The 27,130-nt window shown below is 44.6% G+C and overlaps 2 protein-coding genes across 3 annotated transcripts in view; both read left to right on the forward strand.

Annotated features, from left to right (window-relative positions):
* The window catches only part of GNAL (G protein subunit alpha L), a 143,151-nt gene that overhangs the window by 101,757 nt on the left and 14,264 nt on the right, over positions 1-27,130 (forward strand). The gene's annotated exons all lie outside the window — the stretch shown is intronic.
* On the forward strand, positions 18,673-21,374 carry CHMP1B (charged multivesicular body protein 1B). The gene has a single exon (XM_045815129.2). It carries the CDS (start codon positions 18,805-18,807, stop codon positions 19,402-19,404), a length of 600 nt encoding a protein of 199 aa, XP_045671085.1. The 5' UTR covers positions 18,673-18,804; the 3' UTR covers positions 19,405-21,374.

The raw sequence follows: 27,130 nt of genomic DNA on the forward strand, positions 1-27,130 counted from the left end.
TTCAGGCTCTGTGGCCTCCTTCTTCCCCCTTGCAGATCCCCCGTGTTCTGACATGTTTTCTTTCTTCCTCTCATCAAAATTGCTCTGAGAAAAGATCTGACTTACATCTTGGCGTGAATGTAAGTCACTATGTTCCGTTGCTCAACAGGACTGCGTTTTGAACCGTAACGCTTATTACGAAGGGACTAATTCTAAGCTCCATTAAAGTAATTTCTTCCATGGAAGAAACCAGGAGAATATCTTGGGGAAGAGGAGCTTCTCAGTGATGCTGAAATTCTGTTAAGGCAGGGGGGCCGACGAAGAGCCTGGGAACGTCTGGCCGTTCCTTAAAAGCTTTTGCACAGACGTTCCCGGCAGTTCCACTCCTGGATATTTACTCAAGAGAATTAAAAACACACACCCAGGGGCGCCGGGGTGGCTCAGGCAGTTAAGCCTCTGCCTTCGGCTCAGGTCATGGTCTCAGGATCTGGGAATCAGGCCCCCGCGTGGGGCTCCCTGCTCAGCGGGGAGCCTGCTTCTCCCTCTGCCTCTGCCGCTCCCCATGCTTGTGCTCTCGCTCTCTCTCTCTCTCTGTCAAATAAATAAATAAAATATAGGGGAAAAACCTACATCCACACAAAAACTCATACACAGATGTCCGTGGCAGCATTATTCACAAGAGCCAAAGAGTGCAAACCACCAAAATGTCCATTGAATGATGAATGGACACGCAAAACAGGAGCCTTCACACAATGTGGTATTATTTGGAATAAAAAGGAATGAAGCATTGATTCACGCTACCACATAAATGAACCTTGAAAACATTATATTAAGTGAAAGAATCCAGACACAAAAGGCCACATGTTATATGATTCAGTTTCTATGAAACGTCTGGGTTAGGCAAATCCGCAGAAACAGAAGATAGATTACTGACAGCCAGGGGCCTGGGGGCGGGGGAAATGGAGAGTGACTGCTAATGGGTATAGGATTTCTTTCGGGGACAATGGGAATATTCTGAATAGGATGGCATTGATAGTTGTACAACCTTGTGACTATACTAAAAACCACTGGAGTGTGTAATTCAAACTGGTGAATTTTATGTTATGTAAAACATATGTGATGTGAATTATATTTCAATCTAAAAAAAAAAAAGGAAGATTACGGAGGAGGGAGGGATTCAGGGCAGGAAAAACGATGGGTCAAGATTGGCTGCGGGGGGGACAGTGTCCTCGCTGAGCCGGGGGTCCTCTTGTCAACGACAGAGGAAAGCCTTTACCTGCGTTTACAAGGCCTGCTTTTTCTAAGGCCCCCATCAGTCACAAATGCATGCCTCTCCAATTCTGCAAACACATACAAGCAAACGGGAGCCCGTGAATTATAAAGCGCCTATGGTATACAAATGAAAAAAGCTATGGTGATCTTTATTATGCTATTTGGCATGCAAGGAGTGGAAACTCGCGCAGGCTATTTCAAGAAAAGGGGAATTTTTTCTGAGTGTCTCTGGGAAACCACTGTTGAGTCAAAGGCACTGTGGGGACCAGCTCTTCTGTTCCTGCCGTCTGGCCATTTCAACTTTGCTTTCCCTGTCTCTTCTTATCCCTGGATCCTGACGGCAGGTGCATGCTGTAATCTGCAGGCCAGATCCCAGAGCAAACAGAGAGATCAGTTTTGCTAAAGGCCAGGCGGCCTGCCTCTGGCCGTGGCCTCACCTGCTGTCCCTGGGGCCCACAGGTCCAGTCAGTGGCCACCCCCACATCCTTGAGCAGAGGGTGTGGTAAGGCGGGGCCGTCAGCCTTGACTAGAGGAGTACGGGAACAGTCATTATAACTGAGGATCAAGTATTGTACTTTGGGGGCAAATGAGTGTCTTTGAAGCACCGAGCCAGCTGTGCAAATCACCAGAGATTATATTTTATCCAGAAGTGCCCGGTTCCCACTGTGAAAATTAAAAGACAATCTCTACCACATTATCCCCCAAAATGCATTTCCTCTAAGTCCTAATAATAAGTGATTATGTAGCCATGGAAACAGCTATTTTGGGAGAAAGAAAATCAGAGAAAATTGAATCTTCAGAACAGGTTTATAAAATCAGCCTTTGCTTAATGTAACTTGAAACTCCACAGCTCACAGTGTCGATTCTTGGGCTTCGTACCAATTGTTTACATGATAAGCGCTCCTAGGGGTGCACCTGTTTGACTAATTGGTTTCAGAATACTCTCAAAGAGAGAGAATATTCCAGAAAGAAGAGTCCTGAGAAAGGCACAATGATTTTCTTCTGCGTCCCTGTCTGCCTTTGGCCATCTGTCAGGAGTTTTGATGAGCACGTTTCCCGCATTTACTCTCCAGCCGTTTGGTTCCCATGGCTCCCAAGTCCCAGAATCTAAGCTTTCGGGACAATCAGGAAATGACTAGCAAAAATGAAGTTTCAAATTCAAAGTTGATTTTTTTTTCCAGGTCATTTTAAAATAAGAGAAACTATAATTTAAAATGTGTATGTTACTATATACTATTCAACTCATTAAACATACACTCGACCGCCTGGGGCACGTAAACATTCTCCTAACTCTCACTTTGACCTTCCTCTTGAGCCAGATCTGTTGTCGGAGTTATTTTCTTGATCTGCAGAATTGGAAATGCTGCTGTTTATAGGCTGTATAGTCCACTTTTTTTTTTTTTTGAGGTATGAAGAATAAATTTAGTGGCAGGGCAAAGTAGGTAGACCAGATATCTCAGAATAAGTCGGTCAGCTCCTGCTTCTATCCATTTTTCCCATGCTCGTTTGGAACCCTTGCCCTGGGAAGGAATTTTGAAGGGGGCTTGTGTGACACACATGCCTCCGTGTAAGCAGGTAGCCTACCCCCTCTGCCTGTGTCTCCTTCGTGCTTCCCCCTGACCACACTCACAACACGTCTGACAGCGGATGTGGGAGGTGTTTTCCCACACCAGGCAGTTCACCACGACACCAGCTGGGTGTCCTCCATTCAGCTCGGTTCTGAGGCTGCCCACCTGCCACAGGTCAAGGGCTCGGTCCCACGAGCTTGCCCCTAGTCTCAAGCGATAGGCTGTCTACAGCTTCTGCCCTACAACTCACAGAACTCAGGGACACTGAGTTTACATTTGCTGGTCTATTCAAGGCGACAGTATAGGATACAGATGAGAAGGCTCGTGAAGAGTGTGCAGGGTGAGGTCAGGGAGGGTCTGGAGCCCCGGAGCGTCTGTCCCCGTGGAGCTGGGGTGTGTCATCCTCCCGGTGCTTGCCCGCAGTCACCAACCTGGAAGCTCTCCAAACCCCGTCCTTATGGAGGCTCCGTCATGTAGGCCCGATCTATCCTTAACTCCGGCCCTCTCCCCTTCCTGGAGGGCGGGATAGTGGGGAGCCGAAAGTTCCAAGCTTCTAATGATGGCTTGGTCCTTGCTGTGACCGGCCCCATCCAGGAGCCCACCCGGAGTCACCTCATTAAAACAAAAGATACTCCTGTCACACAGGAAGGTACAAGGGATTTAGGAGCTAGTGTCAGGAACGGGGGTCAAAGACGAAATATCAGAAGAGAAGATGCCTCTAGTGCTCTTCCCACTTAGGAATTTACAAAGCGGGGTGGGGGGGGGCGCCTGGGTGGCTCAGTCATTAAGCGTCTGCCTTCGGCTTGGGTCATGATCTCAGGGTCCAGGGACTAAGCCCCAAGTCGGGCTCCCTGCTCCGCGGGGACCCTGTTTCTCCCTCTCCCTTTGCCTGCTGCTCTTGCTCTGCCTGCTTGCTCTCTCTCTCTCTGTGAAATAAATAAATAAAATCTTAAAAAAAAAAAGGAATTTACAAGGGTTTCAGAAGCTCTGTGCCAGGAATCAGGATCAGAGACCAATAGGTATTTTTTTTTCCCATTTTTCACCTGTGTAAACAAATTTTTTAAATCTTTCAGAAAACGACTCCCTTGGGTGGAGAATCCTGGTGGGTTCCCACACGTCGCCTCATTGAATCGGGCTTCCTATAAAGAGAGGATGCTGACATGGGGCTACAAGTCCTGTCCCTTCCAGCAACTCACACTAGTTTCTGGTGTTTCCCATCCCCTAGATATTGTTAGATTCATTTCGAGGGCTGTGAACATCAAGCCCTTGAACTATATAGAGTAAATAATAATAATGTTGTTGCCGCCTTAGAGCTGTATTTTGCCAATTGTTTCTTAGAAATAGAACCCTTGTCAAACAGTGTCCTGTGCAGGGTGCCAGGAGTGAGGAGGGGACAGCAGCAGTGAGGAGCCCAGCGCGTCACCCTTAGCCTCTCCCATGCTCCTTTCGGTGGCTCAGTTGGTGACAAGGAACACTCCACAGGGCCCAATTTAAAGACGAAGGCCAGTGGGCATCTGGGTGGTCCAGACGAGACAGTTAAGTGTCTGCCTTCGGCTCAGGTCACGTCCCAGGGTCCAGGGATCAAGCCCTGCATCAGGCTCCCTGCTCGGTGGGGAGTCTGCTTCTCCCTCTACCCTTCCCCCTTGCTCGTGCTCTCTCTCTCTCTCAAATAAATAAATAAATAAAATCTTTTTTTTAAATACATAAAATTTTTAAAAATTGTTTGAATAAAGACTAAGTCCAGTTTCCAAAGTTATAGCAGCAGGACCAAATGCAATTTGCATCAAACACCAAACCAAAGTCATATTTTATTGGAATAAATATATCAAACCAAAGTGGTATCTTATTAGACAGAAATTTATTTTAGATGTTCACATGGGTCACATTTACTTCATATAAGATCTATGTGGCCATTTGGACAAAAACGGAATTGAAACCCAGAGCTCATAGATGACAGCTGGGTCTTTCACTAGAGCTCAAGGTCCAGTGTCTTCCTGCCGGGGAAAGGGTGTTTGGGAACACTCTGGGTTAGGTAGGTGAGTAACGGCCAATAGTAGCAAAAACGGGGTTGTTTGGTTTTTTTAATTTGCATTGTAATCACAAGAAACATTTTAAGTTAAATGATGCCAAATGTGAAAGGAGAAGAGTAAGACATTCTCTTCCAAGCTGAGTTCCCAGCAGCCTCCTCACATTTCTAAACATAAAAGCCAAGTCTGATAGACACGTAAATGTTTTGGTCTTTTAACTTTTAAATGCACAAAGATAGTCTTTAAGACGGAATGCTATTCCATGCCACATTTTCACCTGCGGTGACGTGACAGTTGCTGTGACAAGAGCCTGGGCTCAGCACGGGGCGGGCCGTGATGCCGCAGGCCGCCACAGAGTCCAAGTCCTGTGGGAACTTACCTTCGTGGCTATACTGCGGGTCAGGGGCCGCGCCGTCTGGACGATGGCCAGTGCACTCCTACAGCCTTCCTGCCAAACAGCAGCACGGCTGCAAGACGTGGAAAATACGTGCATAACAGCTTGCTAGGAGCTGGAGTGCCCAAGTGTTCACGTGTGTCAAAACTCAGCAAAGGTACACTCAAGAGCTGTGCTTCTTTGGACCTCAATTTTAACCCAACGGAAAAAAACCGTGAACAAATACTGATGTCTAGACAAAGATCTGTGTGCTGAAGTATTGAGGAAGAAGCGAATTGGTGTCTGCAATTTCTTTGAAATGCATCAAAAGTAAGGTAGACAGACAGATATGTGATTTTTTTTAAGTATGGTAAAATCGTGTACGGCAAGACCTAGATGGCAGGTGTGCAAGCATCCACTATAAAATTATTTCAAGTTGTATGTTTGAAATGTGTCATAATAAAATGTAGGGGAGGGATAGACGTATGTACAGATGAGATCAGAAGTCTACAGAAAAATAAATTACATAGCAGCACAAGTTAACACATCAGTGGTACTCCACACATTATAATATGCCACATAAGACATTTCCCTGTAGGAGCGTTTTTATTACAATTCTCTGAGTGTTTGCTGAATTCTTTGAAACACTTCCAAGGACCCCAAGGACCTCAGATTGAAAACCACTAAATACGAGTAAGAACAAAGTGTACGGGTTCAGAGAGACTTACAGGTGTGTCCCGGATTTCTAAGCTTCCAAGTGTAGCTGCAAGATAACTAGCTCAGAGTTGCAGAAATTCACCAGGCGGGCACTGTTCTATGCACATTGCACAAGGTAACAAATTCATCCTCACACCAACCCAAAGAGGAGGAAACAGAATGGCCTAAGATTACACAGGACTACATCACGCCATAATATGACTTGATTTATCCAGGATTTCAAATCTTCTTTTTTTTAATATTTTATTTATTTGACAGAGAGAGACAGCCAGCGAAAGAGGGAACACAAGCAGGGGGAGTGGGAGAGGAAGAAGCAGGCTCATAGCGGAGGAGCCTGATGTGGGGCTCGATCCCATAACGCCGGGACCACGCCCTGAGCCGAAGGCAGATGCTTAACAACTGAGCCACCCAGGCACCCCCGGGATTTCAAACCTTAAGCCTAAAGGTGTGAGAGACTATGTTAGGTTAAAACCTCAACATTAAGTGAGCTTCAAATGTGTGTCAGGTGCCACGAGATGCTAGATTGTAAAGATGATAAGCCCTGGCCCTAAGCTCATAAATAAGTGGATTTTCACAAGGGCACCCATTTCCTCAGCTTCTGAAGCCACTCTCATCTACCTTCCATTTCCATCCAATTCATATCATGAGCATAGTTTGCAGATGAAAGCCAGGTTTTTTTATAGAGGTCCTCATGGTTCAAGGAAGTGAAAAGACAACTCAGAGAAGGGGGAATATATGTATACATCGTGTATCTTTTAAGGGACTTGTATCCAGAATATATAAATAACTCCTACAGCTCAGTAATAAAAGGTTAAATAATTTTAATATTCATGCTTTCGTCAATTTTAGAACAAGCAAAGGATCAGAATAGACATTTCCCCAATAAGATATGTAAATGACCAGTAAGCTCATGAGAAGATGTTCAACAGCATTAGCCATTGGGAAATGCACATCAAAACCATAATGAGATACCACTTCACAGCGACTAGGATGGCTATAATTGCAAAGTCAACCAAAAACAAATGTGGGCAAGAATGTGGAGAGATTGGAACCCTCAGCTATTGCTGGTGGGAATATGAAATGGTACAGCTGCTTCAGAAGACAGTCTGGCAGAGCCACAAAGAGTTAATCACGGTGCTCCCACGTGACCCAGCAATTGCACTCCCAGATACATATTCAAGAGAATTGAAAACATACATCCAGGGGCGCCTGGGTAGTGCAGTCGTTAAGCGTCTGCCTTCGGCTCAGGGCGTGATCCCGGCGTTCTGGGATCGAGCCCCACATCAGGCTCCTCCGCTGGGCGCCTGCTTCTTCCTCTCCCACTCCCCCTGCTTGTGTTCCCTCTCTCGCTGGCTGTCTCTCTGTCAAATAAATAAATACAATCTTAAAAAAAAATACATCCATACAAAAACTTCAAGATGAACATTCACAGCATTATTCATAAGAGCCGACAACCCAAATGCCCATCAGTTGATGAATGGATATGCGAAGTGTGGTCTGCCTATACGCTGAATTGTTATCTAGCTACGAAAAGGGATGAAACCCAAACAGGGAAGAACCTTGGAAACATTATGCTCAGTGAAAGAAGGCAGACACAGCAGGCCACGTGTTGTATGATTCCGTTGCTATGAAATGCCCCGGCCAGACATATAGAGCCAGAAAGTAGATTAGGGTTGCATAGGGCTGATGGAGGGTGAGGGGGGCGGTTGAGGAGTGACTGCCTGATGGGTATCAGGTTTCCTTTCAGAGCGATGAAAACATCCTGAAAGTGATCATAGAGATGGCTGCGCCACTGTGAACAAGCAAAACACTGCTGAGTCGTGCACTTCAAATGCACTTTAACTTGAGATCCCCTGTTGCAACTAGCTTGTTAGATCTGAACTTGGACACCCCAGTAAAATTAATTTGGAGACTGCCGATCCTTGGGATTTCCTAATTTCAGGACCTTTTCTATTTAATTCCAAGGCGGGGGAGAGCCTCCATTAAAACGTGGTGAACGATTGCTTGATTGAAGCTCATGTTCCTGGCCCCATACAGTGCATTCTGGTTCGTCTGCGCACGCGAACGGAGTGTGGCGCCAGTAGTTATGCTGTGGGAAGCATTCAGTATAAGACTTCCAACGCTTCACATTTGGCACATGCTTCCTTCTTAAATCAGTTTAAGAGAGGAAAGAGAAGAACAGAAATGCAAAGGCAAAACACTGATTGAAAATATGATTCTCAGAGATGCTGAAAATATGTCTTTAATATCTCTAAAAAAGAATTTTTGCCGCGGCAGTTAGCAGGTAATTTTATCAGAGGTTGTTTCCATGGCATTTTGAGTTACTCCTCTCCGTGCAGAGGCTGACACCATAACGACTCATTAAATATGCGTTGAATGAATAATAAATCTAATCGAGTTTTTAAAACTCTTTCTTATGGATGGTTCACGTGCCATTATTTTTTTTTAAAGATTTTATTTATTTATTTGACAGAGATAGAGACAGCCAGTGAGAGAAGGAACACAAGCAGGGGGAGTGGGAGAGGAAGAAGCAGGCTCATAGTGGAGGAGCCTGATGTGGGGCTGGATCCCAGAACGCCGGGATCACGCCCTGAGCCGAAGGCAGACGCTTAACCGCTGTGCCACCCAGGCGCCCCTCACGTGCCATTATTGACTGCTCACATGGAATTGTTGCTTTCCACTGTACGTGGTAACCATGCCTGCCTCGTAGTAGGTGGTCAGAAATAGTGGTTAAATAATGGACTTTTATAACTTTTCTTTCTCTGTGTTCTCTACCATTCACAGTCACCATTCTCATGTATACAGAATCAATTTCACTGGAAAGCTCAGATCAAGGCACGATGTCTGTTCATAGTAGTAGTATTCAAAATAGCCAGAAAGTGGAAACAAGAAAAATGATGAATGGAGAAACAAAATGTGGTGTGCCCATACAATGGAATATTATTCAGCCACTAAAAGCAATGAAATACGGATGGTTGCTGCTACATGGCCTCCTTTAGGGCAGACGTGTCCAGCATCTCAGAGAAAACCGTATACCGTAGCGGTACATTGTACAACTGCTCCCCTCCTCCCAGTAAACGAGAATGTGTTCGCGATATCAAGAAATTTAATTAAAGCCTTTACATTGAATTTAGCAAGTAAGGAAGCTGCCCTTGGATAACACATCAAAAAAACAGGGAGAAAGAAAAAGCCTCCCTTGGAATAGTAGTTAGAATTACTACTACTGTCCGTGGTTAGAATTACACCTCTTTCTTACACCAGACCACATTGATCACATAATAATTAGAATCTGTGATATCAGTGAAAAGCCATCTTTCAAATACAAGTTTATTCTATTATTATTTTTAGACGAAGGAGATCTAAACACAAATAGAATTTCCATTTGCTCACTAGCACTTTGATTCATATGACAACAGTGCAGTGCGTGGTATGCCTCTGTTTCTGAATCTGTTTTCTATTACTGTGACTCTGGAATTAACATTTTGCATTAAGGTGAATGCTACATTATTTCTGTGAGGAAGGAAAGAAAGAGTCTTCATACCAGCTGCCTGAGACAAGTGGTAACTTCTAAGAAAGAAATCACTTTGCCGTGCTCTGCCAAGATACCTGCAGTGACTAAATATATCTTCTTCTAACATCCATGGAACTTAATAGGTCATTTTTGCAAAAAAGAAAAATTGTTATTACCCTCCACTGAACGTGGTTAATGACATCCCAGATCTCTTTTAAGATAAGAAACTCAAGCATGAGGTGGGTGTAGATTGGAAGGTCCGTGTTCCCATACGTGGTCTCTGAAAATAGAGAGCCCAGGGGGCACCCCTCCTCAGAAGATTCTTCCTACAGCTTCTTTCTCCACCCTTGGTCAACCATATGCTTCCACAATTAGATTCTAAAGGTTGGCTTCCTTGTAAGGACCTAAGGCAGGTAGTGGGCCACTGGCAGAAAGGAAACACCAGGATGCTTCCAGGCAGCAGGAACCACGCTGACTGCAACTTGTGGTTGTTTCCTTGTCCTAGTTCTTGTAAAGTGACATTGAAGAATTAGCAGAGTTTCACACTGTAATGTAAGGTGAAATTAATTTAGCTTTGAGTTCTCCTTTAACCCCTATACTACTCAAAAAAAAATTTCCTTTTCCTGCAGTATGTTAAGATTCACTATTAAGTATTGTTTTCCAGCTGCCAATCTTGGCTGGGACATACTATATTTAGGACATGGTTAATCATGTCCGGAGGCAGCCTGGTGGCTCCTAGAAAAGAAACCACCACCTTTTGAATTTATCAGGAAACCTCAGCCAGCACCTCGATGCCACAGGTGTGCAGAACTTTCCAGGAGAAGAAACGCTGGGGGAAATAAATACCCCTGCTTCATGGAACATTATACGTGCATCATGTTTGCAGATGACTTACTTATCGTCCCTGAACTGTGAACTCAGTAAATAGCTGTGGGATACAGGCACACGCTGGAAGATTCTAGCCCAACGCCATCAAAGATAATAGAACAAGAATGCATATCCATTACGTTTTAGTTGAGGTCTCTTGCACCTGATGACTAAGTTCGAAACCATTTTGAAGTTAACACTTTATTTATTTTTTATTTTTTTAAAGAGAGGTAAGGTTTCTATTTTTTCTTTTAAGATTTTATTTATTTATTTGAGAGAGAGAGAGACAGAGAATGTGAGAGAGAGAGAGAGAGCACACAAGCAGGGGAAGCATTAGAGGGAGAGGGAGAAGCAGATGCCCCACTGAGCAGGGAGCCTAATGTGGGGCTTGATCCCAGGACCCTGGGATCATGACCTGAGCTGAAGGCAGATACCCAACTGACTGAGCCACCCAGGCGGCCCATGAAGTTAACACTCTCTTTTAAAATATTGATCTTTGGCCTCCTTTAAGCCACCAGTGTTCACCATCTCAGAGAAAACTGAATCCTGTCATAGTGCATTATAGAAATACAGAAGTGACAAGAGATATTCTGCTCTGTTATAAGACTTCTTACATTCTAAATAGAAGTGTTAAAAATAAATTATTTGGGGGTGCCTGGGTGGGGCACTCAGTTAAGTGTCCGACTCTTGGTTTCAGCTCAGGTCATGATCTCAGGGTCCTGGGATGGAGCCCCACATCAGGCTCCACACTCAGAGTCGGCTTGGGATTCTCTCACCCTCTCCCTGTGCCCCTCCCGCTCATGAACGCTCTCTCTCTAAAATGAATTAAATCTTTTTTTTTTATTTTATTTATTTATTCGACAGAGATAGAGACAGCCAGCGAGAGAGGGAACACAAGCAGGGGGAGTGGGAGAGGAAGAAGCAGGCTCCCAGCGGAGGAGCCCGATGTGGGGCTCGATCCCAGAACGCCGGGATCACGCCCTGAGCCGAAGGCAGACGCTTAACCGCTGTGCCACCCAGGCGCCCCTAAAATGAATTAAATCTTTAAATAAATCTATAAATAAATAAATAAATTCTAGTAGGACTCACTGAATTAAGTTGTATTTGGTTTCTAATACGGCGTTGCTTTTAACTAAAGATACCAGCTTAAATGAACAAATCTTAATGTTTGGGCTCCAAAGTTTAATTGCAGTTCTTCCTTGACCAAAGGGGATTACCAGGCTTAGCCTTGCACAGGCACTAACGGCCAGTGACTCCTTCCTTTTTGGATATAGTAGGGGCTAAACCAGAATTGAAAGGACTTCAAATGGTTCTCAGAATAGGCAGTTGTTAGAACAAGTACTCTGTTCTGTGGCCATGAATATGCTAAATCGCTTGACTGAAGCTTAATTCAACTGTGAGATGATGTGACTTCCAAGCTGTGTCTCGTGGCAGGACGGATGCGGCAGCATTAGGGATATGAGTACACTAGCAGCACGCACTTGTTCCCGGGAGCCGTGGTAAGACCCCCACCACCGCCCCGTCCCAACACTCTATCCAGACTAGCTCTGGGGATGCTCCCGGCTTCTGACGATCTGATTTCATGACATACACAAGGTGCACTGAGAGGAGGACAAGAGAAGGTTTTCATATGCAGCGAAATTTACTGCCTAATGTGCACATTAACAATTTTTTTAACTCGCGGATTGTAAGCTTAATGTTCAAGTTTTTTAAAAAGTGATGTGAGAACAGCCAGCTTCCCGGTTCCCAGAGTAGCCTGGACAAGCCGGTGTGCAGTCCTACTCATTTGCCCCAGATCGTAGTTGTGAAATCGCTCTCTATCCAGAACTGTCTGCAGGATGCCCCGCCAGTGTCCCATTGGACAGTCAGGCAGCAGGAGATATTGCGATGTGTTTCTATGCAGGGAAATAGCTTTTCTTAAAAAGAAAAAAAAAAGTAGCATAATAAAAATTTCTGGTGAGGGGCGCCTGGGTGGCACAGCGGTTAAGCGTCTGCCTTCGGCTCAGGGCGTGATCCCTGCGTTCTGGGATCGAGCCCCACATCAGGCTCCTCGGCTAGGAGCCTGCTTCTTCCTCTCCCACTCCCCCTGCTTGTGTTCCCTCTCTCGCTGGTTGTCTCTATCTCTGTCGAATAAATAAATAAAATCTTTAAAAAAAATTTTCTGGTGAAAAATGGGAACAGTGACTGGAAAGAGGAATACATAGCCCATTTCACAGACAAAAAATATTTCAGGTCTTTGTTTTCCTTCTGTAGTGTAGTTTCTACTCATACTATTCTCTCCCTCTGAGGCAGGAACCCCATCAAAGGGGGTTCTACAGACCGTTCTGTAAATGAAGGAGTCACACAGAAATAGACACAGTCTGCCTTCTCTTTTTTGCTTAATCTACTCCACATGTTCCTGCAAGATCTGCAAATGTCCATCACAAATTGCTGGGACAAGGGCAATTTAGATAATACACATTTTCTCTTAGTAAATTTTACAATACATCTGTACAGATTGTTTCAGAGATTATTTTTTGACGAAATTATGCAGTGTATACCATTTTGGTCTAGGGTTTTTTTTTTGCTCAAATTAAGTTTTTAAGATTTATTCATGTGTTGAGTATGGTTATAGCTATTTGTTTTCATTACTACATAATACTCAATTATAAAAAGACACCACAATGTATTTTTCTGTTCTCTTCATGGACAGTCGGGTTGTTTCCAGATTTGGGCTATGACGAATAATGATGCTCTGAACATTTTTTTTGTAACTGGGTATACATGCGCGAGTTTCTCTAGGGTGAATAAGAGACGCGAATGCGTGCTCAGAGGGGATGCATATTCTCACTTTATTAGAGAATGCTAATTTTTTCCCAAGGAGATTGTATCTACTGCCACGCCCACTGATAGTGTGTGAGAGTCGTTGTCGCTTCACATATTTGCCAAAACACACTCTTTTGAGACTTTGCCTGAATTATTTTGAGGGATTTTTTTTTTTAATTTTAGTGGTTTTGAACGGTCCTTCCTGAAAGTGCCAAGGGCTGATGAAGGCATTATTACCCACTGTTAGATCATAGTTTTATATGATGCCTTTCTAGTTTTATAAATGAGGAAATGATGCCCAATGAGGAGAGCTTGCCCGGTCTGGGTCACACAAGTAATCACACAGCTTTGCCCAGGACAGGAAAGAAGAGACTGGTGCCCCATGCCCAGTCCGGACCACACCACCCACCACTCCCTCTGCTTTCATATTGCTCCTTTTACTTGGAAAGTCCAAAATCATCTTAAAATAAGACAGAACTAAAGAGAGTCTAAAGTTATGCTTTAACAAAACCCAAGCAGGAAAAGTAATATTTAGAGACTACTTTTTTAAAAAAAAAGAATACGTGCCATCGATTTGTCCTAAATCTGGATCTTTCTTTGTTACAAGGAGGACTGGGAAGGCATATGGAGCCCCCCAGTTCTGTGAACATCTCGAACGAGGTAATCAATGCGTTACTCAGCAACAAAAGTAATCCTGGACCATTCTTAAAGGCCAGGAGTATCTAGAGTTAATCTCTAGCCTGTCATCAAATTGGTAAGTTACTCAGTGTAGAGAAGGAACAGGAGAATCCCTCTGTCAATACAGTCGTAGATGCCAAATTAGACCATTAGGACATAGGGAATTCAGATACTCGTAAGAGTGTTGACTCCCTACGCCACCATGAGAACCAATAACCCAGATATCACCAGTCTGCACGCACAGTAATGTGGAAGCCCACTCAAGTGCAACTCTTCTGTTTCTAACTCTTTCTTGTTCTCATCTTTCAAACCTTGACATCACGTTAACATAATGTGGGGTACAATGAGTTTGCAATATCCCAAGGTTTGAGGACTCTTGGAGGTCTAAATAATAGTTGTGTTCCGAAATTAAAAAGGAATAGAAACAATTACATATGTAAGATATACAGTAACATATAAGTATGTAATGTGGTACTTGAAATGGTCACCAAGTGGGTATATATCCAGTGCTCTTTTCTTTGGAGGCATTCATACTTTCAACAGAAATTTACTAAGCATCTGTGTGTCCCAGAGGTCGATCAGTACCAGGTATGAGGTCAAGAACCAAAATGTCACCATGGAAAGATCTAAAAGGACAGGCTGCTACTGAGCAAATCACAAATATATACATAGATACAAATTGTGGTGAGTGAGGAGTTCTAAAAGAGAGTTCGAGGCATAACATTTCAAAACTACTGGAAAACGACCTGTGAGAAGCCAGTAATCATTAAACACACACAATAAAACTATTTTTCATGTGTATTTAGTTCCTTCTTTTATTTTGGAATGTCTTTAGATTTAGCAAATGACTCTTTTCCAGTGAAATCAAGCTGTATGTCCTTCTTAAATATCTCAAGTTAAAACTTTTGTATTGGTTCAAAGGAAGAAAGAAAAACAATAGGCTACAGGAGCCAAATTAAAACATATCTTTCTTCCTCATTTTATGATAAAAATAATTAACTGGTTTGACTCACAGCTTTCTAGGAATGTCTGTACTCTAATCAAAATTTTCTTACAGTCCCTAAGAAGAAAGTTTCTACTTTGGCTGTGGGTGTTATAAGGTGGTGTTATTACCGCAGAAGGTCTGACTAGTCCCAGGGTTGTAAACTGTATAGAGAGGGTCCCGGACTTACAATACTTCAACTACAACTTTTCGACTTTACAACGGTGTGGGAACAATACACATCAGTAGAAACCGTACTTGGAATTTGGAATTTGGATCTTACCCTTGGTTAGCGGTGTGCAGTAAGCTCCTGTCCAGAAAGGCTGGGCAGCAGCAGTGACACAGCTCCCAGACAGCCATGTGCTCACAAGGATAGTACACTTACAACCATTCTGTGCCCATAAGCCATTGTGTTTGTCACTTTCAGTACAGTACTCGGTCAATTACATGAGACAGTCAATGCTTAATCATAAAATAGGCTTTGTGTTAGATAATTTGGCCCAACTAGAGACGAATGGAAGTCTTCTGAGCATGTTGAAGGTTGCCGAGGCTCAGCTATGATGTTCGATAGGTTAGGTGTATTAAATGCATTTTCAAATTAGGATATTTTCAACTTACACTGGGTTTATTGAGATGTAGCATATTTGTAAATCAAGGAAGGTCTGTATTCTTTCTTTGCACCATGAATCGAGTCCAGAAGATTCTCACGTGCAGTCAGAATTGCCTTAGGACCAAAGTTTCCTTTGATAGTCTTTCATAAACTCAAAATAATCTCCCCTTTGCTACATACACGAAAAAGAAAGTATGCTAGTCAAAAACAGACTCTGAAGGTTTTCACCCTTGATGGAATGTCAAGAATGGAAAAACTCAGCAACAGAACATAGTAGGGAGTTGTCCAGGATTATTCCTAAGAATGTGGCTGGAATAACTGGATGAACAGAGGTGCCATTTAAGAAGTAGAATGAGCAGGTTTTAGAGGTTAGGACTGAGAGTTCAGTCAGTTGAAGGAGTTGCCAAACAGTCTGGCACCCCAAATTCTCCAGTGTCGGGAGACAGTTGGGGATACATGGAAGGAAACTTTGCTCTAGAAGTGTAGAAGTGAGAGTGTTAGCTATAGGTCATACTGAACACAATGGGGATGGCTGGGGTATTGATAGGGGAGAGAAGGGGACGGGGCCTGGGGGCTGCTACCCCTGAGCTCAGGGGGAGGAGGGGGAGGAGCACTGGCCAAAGGTGAGGCTGGCCTCTTCCGTGTTCCAGGCTGTCCTGATACCTGAAAATATGGCTTCTGGAAGTCCACCCCAGCCCAGAGAGGAGACTTGCCATCCATCAATGACTGTAGCGTCAGGGCATGTTAATTGCTTTTATCACCTTACTTAGGTCGCATTAACCTCGCAGTCGGTGCAATTCCTCAATCTTCTCAAAAGAACAGCTTAGTCACCATCTTCTTTTACGCCAAAGATGATTACTCTTTTATTCTTGTTAACTGATTGGACTCCGCCTTATTTTATTACTGGTCTCACTGTATCCGTAGAATCTTATTTCTTTTTTTTTTTTTTAAGATTTTATTTATTAACTTGACAGAGAGACAGCCAGCGAGAGAGGGAACACAAGCAGGGGGAGTGGGAGAGGAAGAAGCAGGCTCATAGCGGAGGAGCCTGATGTGGGGCTGGATCCCAGAACGCTGGGATCACGCCCTGAGCCGGAGGCAGACACTTAACGACTGCGCCACCCAGGCGCCCCCATAGAATCTTATTTCTAACGCTTAGCAGATGTGTGGTCTCAGGCCAGTTGCTTAGCTGTCTGTGCTTCAGTTTTCCGACCAGTAAATCGGAAGTGTTAGTAGTATCCACCCCATAGGGTTCATGAGGATGAGATAAGCTTATTCATATAAAGTGTCTAGAACAATGCCTGGCATATTAGTACTTAATCAGTGTTCATTATCATCCTCCTCCTCATCTATCAGAGTTTCTCGTAATTAAATTCCAGAACCTCTCGCCTAGTTAGTATTTGTCGTTAGGCAAACTATGGAACATGTCAAGGAACCGCTTTGCTAGCTGCAAGGAACCCAAAAAGGAAAGGGAGGGTGGGTTGTTGGGGTGGAGGGCAAGCAGAGAAGGAGATGTAGGCCCTCTATCCCCACTGCAAACTGATTTATTCCCTTTTATTTGCTTTTCATATTGTTTCTAGAAGTGTCTTATGTAAAGAAAGAGTTCTACTACTTGAGGAAAAAAAAGTAATCTTGGATATGCTGCTAAGATAATGTTCTGGCTTCTCTCAACCACAATTCAATTCAGCAAGGCTTTTTGAACTCTGTGCCTGCTATGTGCAGAGAGACGGCTGGGTTCCTTGGAGGGAAAGGAATAAGGTTGTTCTCTGCTTCCATGTGGTTCAGAATATAGTAGGTGCCCTGAACCCAGAGACCCCAAATCAGAAGTTATGTCCTATGTGCTAGGGCGGAGATACAGAGTACAGGGACAGCACAGAGGAGGGGGCCCTGGAGGTTTCATGGAGAAGGTGGCTTTTGAGAAAGGGCAGGATCCCAGCAGGCAGAGATGCACGGGGTGTAAGCCCAGGCAGCAGGGGCAGTATACGCAGAGGGAGGAGCTTCGAGTGAACCTCATTCTCCACACTGATCAAACGACGCAAATGATCCTAGACTCCATGCTTCGGTCTGGTTTGACTGGCACATAGGGGAAAAAGGAAAGGAAAAAAGGTGGGGACCCATATGTCTCCTAGAGAAGTTCAGCGTTTATGCCCAGGTTTTGGAGCAAATGAGTGATATAATCAGTACTGTGTTTTTGGAAGATGCATGTGACACCAGCACTCCTTTACTTTGTGGTTCAAGACTGTTGGCAAGTTACCACAGGAAAGGGACGGTACGACACCTGATTAAAATTCTCTCTAAACAGAATTAGCTCTCAGTATTCATCTTCCACCTAGCTCATTAGGGCAGGTTGGGCCTTCTTATATTTTGTTATTGCCTGTACCTGAGGAATCTTTCTAAAACAAAAAAACTACAGCACACATTGCTGCCATTAGAAAGCCTGAGTTTTTAAAGAGTATGATACATAGTGACAGTTCTGATGTATGTCAGTGGGTGTGGGTCCCAAAACCTCACCATTCTCTGCCTGCATGATTTAAAATGACAACGTAGCCTGTCAAACTTAAATGTGAGTGAAGTTCCTTGGATATTTATAAAGCATCAAATAGATAGAATTGTGTCAGCAAAAGATGGGTCCTTTTATTACTAAACCACAGGATTTTTGGATGATAGTTGCTGGCAACACATCTATAAGCTGAACTTAAAGCTACAGAATGAAAACGGTGGTCCACGGTAGGGAAGGTGTTTTCACCCATTGCAGTAAAAGGGTATCAGAATACTCCAAGCAACTCAATGATGCAACTTCTGTTTTGTTTTGTCAATGCATTAATGATCCACGGTTTCAGGTTCCCCTGAGAAGGTGGCAGTTACCCATGCAAATAAAGCAAGCATTAGTCTGCAAACCTAGTTGACGGTTTGCCGGTTTTCAGCCGTTTTACCAGATGCCTTAAGGCCTGCCAATTTGGAGTTCAGAGATTGTTTTTACGTGTAGCTCTAGACATAGCCTGTCTACCTCAATAGATATATTCCCAAGCGTGCGTGGACACCAGTCTTCGTGAATTTACTAATACTTAAATGCTTTTAAAACTGGGCGTGAAGAGCAAGCGCCGTAACCTACACCCGCAGCGCCCGGCGCAACCCGGCCGCGTCTGCGTGGTCCGGCCCGAGCCCCGCCTCCGGGGGCGCCTCCTGGCCCTCCGGGTCCCGCAGGCCCCCCCCATCCCGCCCCGCCTCCTACAGGCCCCGCCCCCTATAGACCCCGCCCCGGCGCCGGGCTCTGACGTCACCTCTGCGCCGCGCGCCGTAGAAACAGGAAGTGGGACCAAAACAAAGGAGCGGCGGCCGGGAGCGGACCTGTCTCTTTCTCCCTGTTCGGAGCTCGTTTTGGCCCTGGCCACCGACCCGAAGGAGCCATCCGGCAATGTCCAACATGGAGAAACACCTGTTCAACCTAAAGTTCGCCGCCAAAGAACTCAGCAGGAGTGCCAAAAAATGCGACAAGGAGGAAAAGGCCGAAAAGGCCAAGATTAAAAAGGCCATTCAGAAGGGCAACATGGAAGTGGCGAGGATACACGCCGAAAACGCCATTCGCCAGAAGAACCAGGCGGTGAATTTCTTGAGAATGAGTGCGCGGGTCGATGCGGTGGCTGCCAGAGTCCAGACGGCGGTGACGATGGGCAAGGTGACCAAGTCGATGGCCGGTGTGGTTAAGTCGATGGATGCGACGTTGAAGACTATGAATCTGGAGAAGATCTCAGCTTTGATGGACAAATTCGAGCACCAGTTTGAGACGCTGGACGTCCAGACGCAGCAAATGGAAGACACCATGAGCAGCACGACTACGCTGACCACTCCCCAGAACCAAGTGGATATGCTGCTCCAGGAAATGGCAGACGAGGCTGGCCTAGACCTCAACATGGAGCTGCCGCAGGGGCAGACCGGCTCCGTGGGCACTAGCGTGGCTTCCGCCGAGCAAGATGAACTATCCCAGAGACTGGCCCGCCTGCGGGATCAGGTGTGACGACAGAACCCATTCTGAGGTTTCCTGGCCGTAGCCACCTTCTGAAATGCTCTGTATATTAGTGAGATATTAAACAGTAGAAACTGAACATGCCAGAATGCTGAAATGCTCTTTACTTAAGATGCTTCTACCTTTGGGTTTACAGTGCTCTTCAGATACACTAAGAAATTCCAGGCTTCCTCCATCTTAACTGGATTTTAAAGTTCCGTATAGCTTGTGATGTGTATTTTTATAGCTGCCTCTTAACAGAACTAGTTAATTTGGTGTGTATGAATCTTTTTCAAAAATTTGGTCAAAACTCTTGTTCCGTGTATTCAGTTTTCTGCCTGAATTTATCAAAATGGAACTTTTTTTAAATTTAGTGTAATTGGTAATATCTAGAATTGACAGGTGGTGCATAAAAATGAAAGAGAGGAGAATGATTACTTAGACTGATTACAGGGCTATCAACACCTCATTCAACTTTAGGGACAGTGCTATTTCTCTGTATTTTTTTTTTCTTTGCCATCACATCCAGACTACTGTTATATTATCTGTTCTCGTAACTTATACTAAAATCATGGTAGGGCCTTCTGCATAATACTCTCTTACTGTTTATGTTCCACAAATTTTTATGTGGTCGTTATCCTTTTATAACTGGAAAAAAATGCCACATAATTTCATTTATTATGAGGAAAAACTGCTCATTTATATTTTCATGTACGAAAGACTTTTTCAAAAGACACGGTTGAACATGACAGTTTCAAATGAACATCTTGGACACATTTCTAGTTTTTTTCCTATTTCAACACTTTAATTAGACTTGTCATAAAGTATGTTAATTAGCATGGCAGTCGTATTCTTCTAACATTGCCAAAGAACTGTTGATTGGTTTGAGAAAACCCTGGGGTGGTGTGTTTGGTTTTCTTTAATTGTTAATAACCAAAAATAGATATAAAATTAGGACCACTTTTTAAGTTCTCATTACTTGCATTTATTATTTTCTTTTAAAGCAACAACTTGTTGAGAAAAACCTTAGAAATATAAGTTGGATGGTTTTTTAGCCATGCAAATAACTTAAATATACGTGCAGCCAGCTGGAAGTCTGGGAAGAGGGAAAGATGGAGAATGGGACAGCAGGCTTGACCCTCCATCTGTGCTGCCTTTCGTCGTTCTGGAACAGCAGTGTGTATTCTCTGGCTGCAAAGTAAAGCCTGTAGCCACCACTTTCTCACAGACTCCAAACATGGAGAACAGCAACTTGCTTATTCCTTGGCAAGTATATTAATCTAAGTCAAATACTTAAGGACGTTTGAAATTCCCCCTTTTCCTTCACTGGTAGATTTCCCCATAAAAGAATGCCAGTGTTTCAGAAGATACTTACAGGGACTTTTTCAAGCCCTTTGAAAGATTCATGACCAGATAGCCACTATTACGTTTTCCAGTATGAATGAGTGTGTTCAAAAAAAAAAAAAAAACAGGTATATGCAGATGAGGACTGACCCTCGTATTTAAGTGTCTTTAGAGCTGACTGGATGTTGTTCCAAAGTCTTCCATAAGGGACACCTGTCGATTGCCTGCCCTATATCTTCTTTCTAGAACTCTCCCCTTTTGGTGTCTCTTCTCATCCCCATGGTTGCACAGAAAAAGCTATGTGAGTATAGCATGAGTTGTAACCCCTCTTTAGACTGGAAAAAATAATTACAACTTAAAATATAGCTAGTGTCAAATCCTTTGGTAAATTAAAGACCCTTTTATAGTGCAGATATGCCCAACAAAATTAATATATTTTGTGAGATTAAACAATGCTTGTATATGCTTGAACTTTCTTAGAATATGTTCATTTCAAACTATACAAATGTACATTTTTATGAACCATAAATATTTTCAAAAGCATACCAGGCCCATGAATTATTTCCTCACTTTTGCAGTTGATGAAATGCTGAAATGTAAGCCACAGAAGTTTGTCAAATAAATCATTTTAAACTGCATGTTACTGCATGTGAGAGCGCATCCTGTTTAAAAAACTATTTAAAAATAAGTATTCAGAGGCAGATTTGGTTCAGAAAGCCTGGTATTTTTCCAGGATCCCCCTTACCACATTAATTTCTGTTTTGTTAACATGGAATTTCCATGTATATTTCTCGAAACCCTAGCTATTACTTCTTTACTATAATTGTTTCTTCATGGTAACAAGATTCTTCCTTGTATTTGTGGAATTTCCATGTATATTTCTCGAAACCGTAGCTATTACTTCTTTACTATAATAGTTTCTTCATGGTAACAAGATTCTTCCTCATCTTGAAACTAACCTGGGCTAATGATAGATATTATTTGCAAAAGGCTCAAACATACCAAGGTTACAGTTGATCTTCCATACAGCTACTAGTACAATTTTTTCTCTTATTTCTCCTTTTTTATTTTCTGCCTTCACATGCACAGTTTTAACATGGATTTGGAATATACTTTTATTTTATGAACTAGTAATTTCAGTTCAGATAATAGGTGTGCAACTGGAAAAGTCTGACTAAAGCTGTTTCTTCTAGAAGCGTTAATGCATACGTGTGCCCTTCAGATGGAGGCATGCTGAGTCCTGTCCACCATGTGCCTACCCTGTGTCCTGGATTTGGCAAAGAGCCACCTAAAATAAGCACCAGTTTGATAACCTTATTAACTGAACATAGTCTCAAGCTAGCCAAACAAAATTTCACATCATAAAGCAGAAGTGAGGGACCTTGTGTTCTAGATGCTTCCTTTGTAATACACGTGCCATTCTCTAGGAGGCTTTTCTATCGCCAAAATCCAAAGCTCAAGGCCTTCAGTACTATCGGCAAAAAAGCTACAAGCCAGTGGACATTGAATAAACTGATGAATAGCCACTTGTAATTTTTTTTTTTAAATCAACTGACGCATTAGTAAAATACCCGCCTGGTTTAGCTAGGGTTGTTTTTCTACAACTAGATGGTAAGCCAGTGTCTGCCTTTGTCACAGTCACTGGGCCTGGTGTGGTCCCCAGCTCAGTTCGCTCCTGGTTGTGTCCCTGGCGTGAATGCATAGCTCCCTTAGGGCTCTCACCGTGATCATGCCTAGAGCTCTCTAATGACAACGTGCACAGTGGGTAAAGGGGGTGCAGTGGGCACTCGGCCAGAGCCCTGTTGTGTCTCCTCGGAAGCACCATGTCCTTTTCCTTCAGAGCATTTCCCCTAATTGAAACATCCGCTTCTTCTCTGGGGTTTATGCATCCTCCCTCCCTCTTGAATGTAGCAGGACAAACAGCTCAGCAGTTTTTATTCAGAATGACTGAATACAGTAAAAGATTCAGACTAAAGTATATCAGATGTCGGCTATCTGGGGCTTCTTTCTAGAGAAAAAGAAAAAAAGACACACTTCTGCCTTAAACAGTCCTCAGTACAGTTAGGTAGATAAACCATACGCGTAAAGAGAAAAATGGACATGAGCATACACAAATGTTAGAAAGTCATTGAGATGAACATTTAAGATTAGCGCCCTTGGCACACATGACGTGTTTTATACCTGGACTTTTTTAAGAAGGGAGTAAGTCAGTATAAGGCAGTAGCCCGTGCTAATCAGATCGTGAACATTAAATAGAGAATGGAATCAGGTCAGTAGTGGTTAGAACTGGTTTCTTAGCAAGAGGTAGGGTTGAATCTGGGGCTTCAAAGAAAAAGAGGTGGGAATTACACAAAGGTCGGAGAGGTCCAAAGCCATACGGGGATTTGAAAGGAGTGGAAGGGTTTGTTCAACGTCAAGACATCAAAAAGAGTGAAGAGATTGGACAGATAGGGAAGGGCTTGGAAGCCAGGTTGAAAATGTGAACTTTACCCTGCGGAAGGGAGGAGGAGCGTGAGTCATCAAACTATATCATCCCGGTGAAGCGAGATACAGCCTAGAGCAAGGTGGCAGGAAAAACCGAGAGGAAGGGTGTTCTGCGATCTTTGACGTGCACAAGGGTCACTGAGTCGCTGGGGATACTGCGGTTCCGAACCACCTGCGGGTACAGCTCAGCTGCAAATCCTCATTCCCAAGGTCTGCAGGTGCTGCTACTGCTGCTGGTCCGAGGACCCTCTTCTAAGTAGCCTGGATCTTAACCCGCCGCACGTCAGAACTGCCTGGTCCTTTGTCACCGTATCAGTAATATTTTTCTCCTCCACAGTAGTTTTAGATCATTATATGAGCATCCGGAAGTAAATTTCAGTAACACAGGAGAGGAGTTTCTTGCTAACCTTTGACAGAGTTCCAACTTGCTACATTTTCACAAACAAAATAATTACGGATACTTTTTAATTACATTTAGTTGGTGCTTTTTCTCAGATCTCATTGTTTAAAGGTATTTAACAGAATGGTTTTCATCTTTTCATGATCCCTTGTCCCCTCTCAGGATCTACGCCATGGTCATAAGAACTCTGTGACGTTTGAGTCATTTTAGTGGGGTAGCTGACAGCAGATGAACGGCTGTTTTGTGCCAGTATCAAGCAGAAGGGGGATCTAAATGACAAGAATAAAAATGTTTCTGCAAACATGAATATCCTCAGCTGTAGCAGGAAGTAATGGGGAAAATCAAAGTAAATTGCTTTTTAACTACTTTTTTACAGAGTCCATATCATTATGGTGACTTTTTATAATTATAGTTCGGTATTGTCTTGCGACTCTGTATCTAGTGTGAGTGAACTGTCTCCAAGTTTGACTCTTAAATCTGGTTAATTTTTCCATTAAAGAGGCCGTGGCATATTTAAGAAGACAATTTTACTAACCCTTTAAAATGTAGTCATACAAAATTCTGTATATGATTTAGAAGACCCTTTTAAAACTCATCTCTCTCTAGAAACTATCTTAGGAGCTCCAATTTGAAGTACTTCTAAAACATGCTGGAAAATACACTGATTGAACCAAAGACTAAGGCAAGAGCCTGGCAGAAATCGACTGCTATAGATTTCTCTTTCATTCCTTTATGCCTTAGAGAGTCTTTCAAAGAACTGGGGGACACATTCACATTGAGGGGGGAATTTTCACATCTTATTTTCACGGCACACATTTGAAATGCATGAACTCACGATACAATTCAGCATCAGTAACGATGCAGAAGGGACTCGTGGAAATGTTCAGTGATGCCTCTGGGGTCTTACTTAGATCATTAAGTATCAGAGCCGGAAGGAACTTTGAATATCCATCCTGGAGATTAGGGATGGGAACAAACTTGACATCTTTGCCTTTGTCATTCGCATCTCTGAACCGCTTATTTTTAATAACGTTCCGTAAGGTACTCCCACCGCTTCCTTTGGAAGGCAGTCTTTAATCACATTATCAAGAACTTTTGATGTATTTTTTAACCACATTTCATTGTTTCTACGTATACTAGTTATTACCATCTGAATCAATTCACCCACCTACCTCCACCCTGTTTGCATCCTGTTTGAAATTGGTTGCTTCCTAAACTCTAACTATAGCCAAAGGCTCCATATTTAGTTTAATTTTCTAGCCCCTTTATTTGGAGATGATTGGTTTCTGTATCACACGTTCAGTATTTTATGTCTCCTGCCAAGAGGACAGACCATCTCTGAATCAAATTAGGGTATCCTACGCAGTGTCAGGGAAGCAGCTCGTCTCCCCACCGGGCCCACCTGGTTGTCTGGGCTATGGACCAGAGCCCCCTTTTCCAGAGCTGCAAACTCTCTCACTCCGTCACAGAGTCTTTCTGCCCCTTTCCTGCTAGATGGGCGGGAACTCACTGAGTACTTCGGAGGCGCTCTCCACTCCGCCAAATTCAAGGCCAGCAAGGACTGAGCCAAACTACAGGCCTCAGGCAAGCCAGGCCCCTCCCTGGGGCCTCCCACGGTTCCCCAGCTCCCAGGGGGGCCCCTCCTGTGGCACTTGCAGGGTTGTCTGCACTCTGTCCAAACTCCTCCCCCTCGGGAACTAGCTCTGCCCCCAGCCAATTCACCCACCTTCTGGTGGGCACACAGGAGCACCTACCGTGGCTCGCGGGACCCACTCCAGAGAGGCCCCAGGCAGATCACGGTCCGTTTGGCTTCTCTGCAGCCTTGCCACCCACCAGGCCATGGTTCGGCAGTCCTTCTCCAGGGGCAGATGACTCTCTGACAACTCCCACGGCAGGCGGTGCCGTCACAGACTCACCCACCACCACCATGGCTGAAATGACCTCATTCCTGATGTGGTCCTCCTGCCACTTCCTGTCTCTGACAGGAAATCCCTACCGTCAGCGGACCCACTCTTGCCCCTTCCTGTATTCTGCTCGAGGCTTAGCGGCACCAGGGGGCGCCTCTGTTGCAGCTCTAAGGGAGGCCTTGGCTGTGGAGCTGCTGGGCCTTGTGCACAAGGGTGCATGGATGAAGGGCCGTCAAAATGTCACCCCAGCACCGGGCCACCATCCTGGACCACTGGGGGCAATCTTTAGCTCTTCAGGAGGAAGGAGATACAATGGCCAAGGGAATTAAGTGATCTTAATGTGTCTTTGGCCTCCCTCTTGCCCATGCTGGAAGCATCTCATGGGCCTGCCATGCAGGCTGGTGGAGGGAGCATGTGGAGATGGGAGGTGACACCTGTCTGGCACTGTGCAGACGCCCACAAGCATTAGCGCATTAGAGGAAGGCCCATCATCACTTTACTTCAGCAAAGGAACCCAAACCATGCAGAGCAGGGCAGGCAAGGAAGTTGGCCGTGTCCCTTTAGTCTGAGGCACATTCACTCTCCCCAGGGCTGGAACCTCACCCACAGCCAGGAGACCAGGGGCCACTCAAAGCCCTCCCTCTCCTATACGTTCTCCTTCGCTTTGAAGCCGTTGCTGCCCCCTCTGTCTCCAGAGGTAGTCCTTGCTCACCAGCTCACCAGTCCCCATGTCCTCCTGTGTCTTGGAAATCTCCACAGTGTCCACTATGGCCTGGGCCTCTCCACCACCTGCTCACTGACCTCTTCCAGCTGCGGGAGGCGGGGGGGGAGCAGACATTCATTCGTCGAACAAGGATTCAGGGACCAGGCCTGCGCTAGGTGCTGGGGACACCTGGGCCAACAAGACACAGACTTGCCCCGTGGGTCTTGCATTTTGGAGGAAGAAATAGATAATAAACGTAAGCAAGTGAATGTGAATCATGTCAGGCCGTGGCAAGTGCCACGTAGAAAAATAAAGCGTGGTTGGCATGGCAATTTCAGCTGAGATGGCCAGGGCGGCCTCTCTGTGAGAAGGACAGCAAGTGCATCCGCGTCTTCCTCCACGTGCAGATACAATGTGACTTCCTTTCTCTCCACGCTCGTCCCTCCCCCCGCCGCGTGTGTTCTCCAGGTGCGCTCACCAGATGAAGCCTGCTGACACGCGCACACTCACGCATAACTTTCAGATCTTATTAGGAACTCCCCGCACTAAAGGAACATCTCTGATCGCCCACGTTGTGTTTACACTGCAACATGGCCTTCTGCTACTAGCTTAGCCTTGAAGGAAGCCCCGTGCCCCTTCCCAATATCTGAGCACCCCCTCACCCCCAACTGTGGTCAAGAGGGAAGAGGGAAGGCAGAGGTAAAAAAAGGAACAGGAAACGCAGCCTCAGCCCCTCAGTCGGGAATGGTATGCTGTCTAGGCGGACACATACTCGGGGAAGAAGGGCAGAACGCACCCCAGCTCCCCCACCTGCCCCTGCCCTCCTGTGCTCCTGTGACTGTCCCATCCCCGGGGCCCACCGCCCAGGAGAAAGCTACCGAGAACACTTCTGAGCATGTG

Source organism: Ursus americanus, chromosome 30 (genome assembly GCF_024610735.1).
Source record: "Ursus americanus isolate L20-20 chromosome 30, mUrsAme1.1.p, whole genome shotgun sequence".
NCBI classification, from domain to species: domain Eukaryota; kingdom Metazoa; phylum Chordata; class Mammalia; order Carnivora; family Ursidae; genus Ursus; species Ursus americanus.

Coding starts and splice junctions, on each gene's coding strand:
- CHMP1B (XM_045815129.2), top strand. CDS start 18,805: ATGTCCAACATGGAGAAACACCTGTTCAACCTAAAGTTCGCCGCCAAA.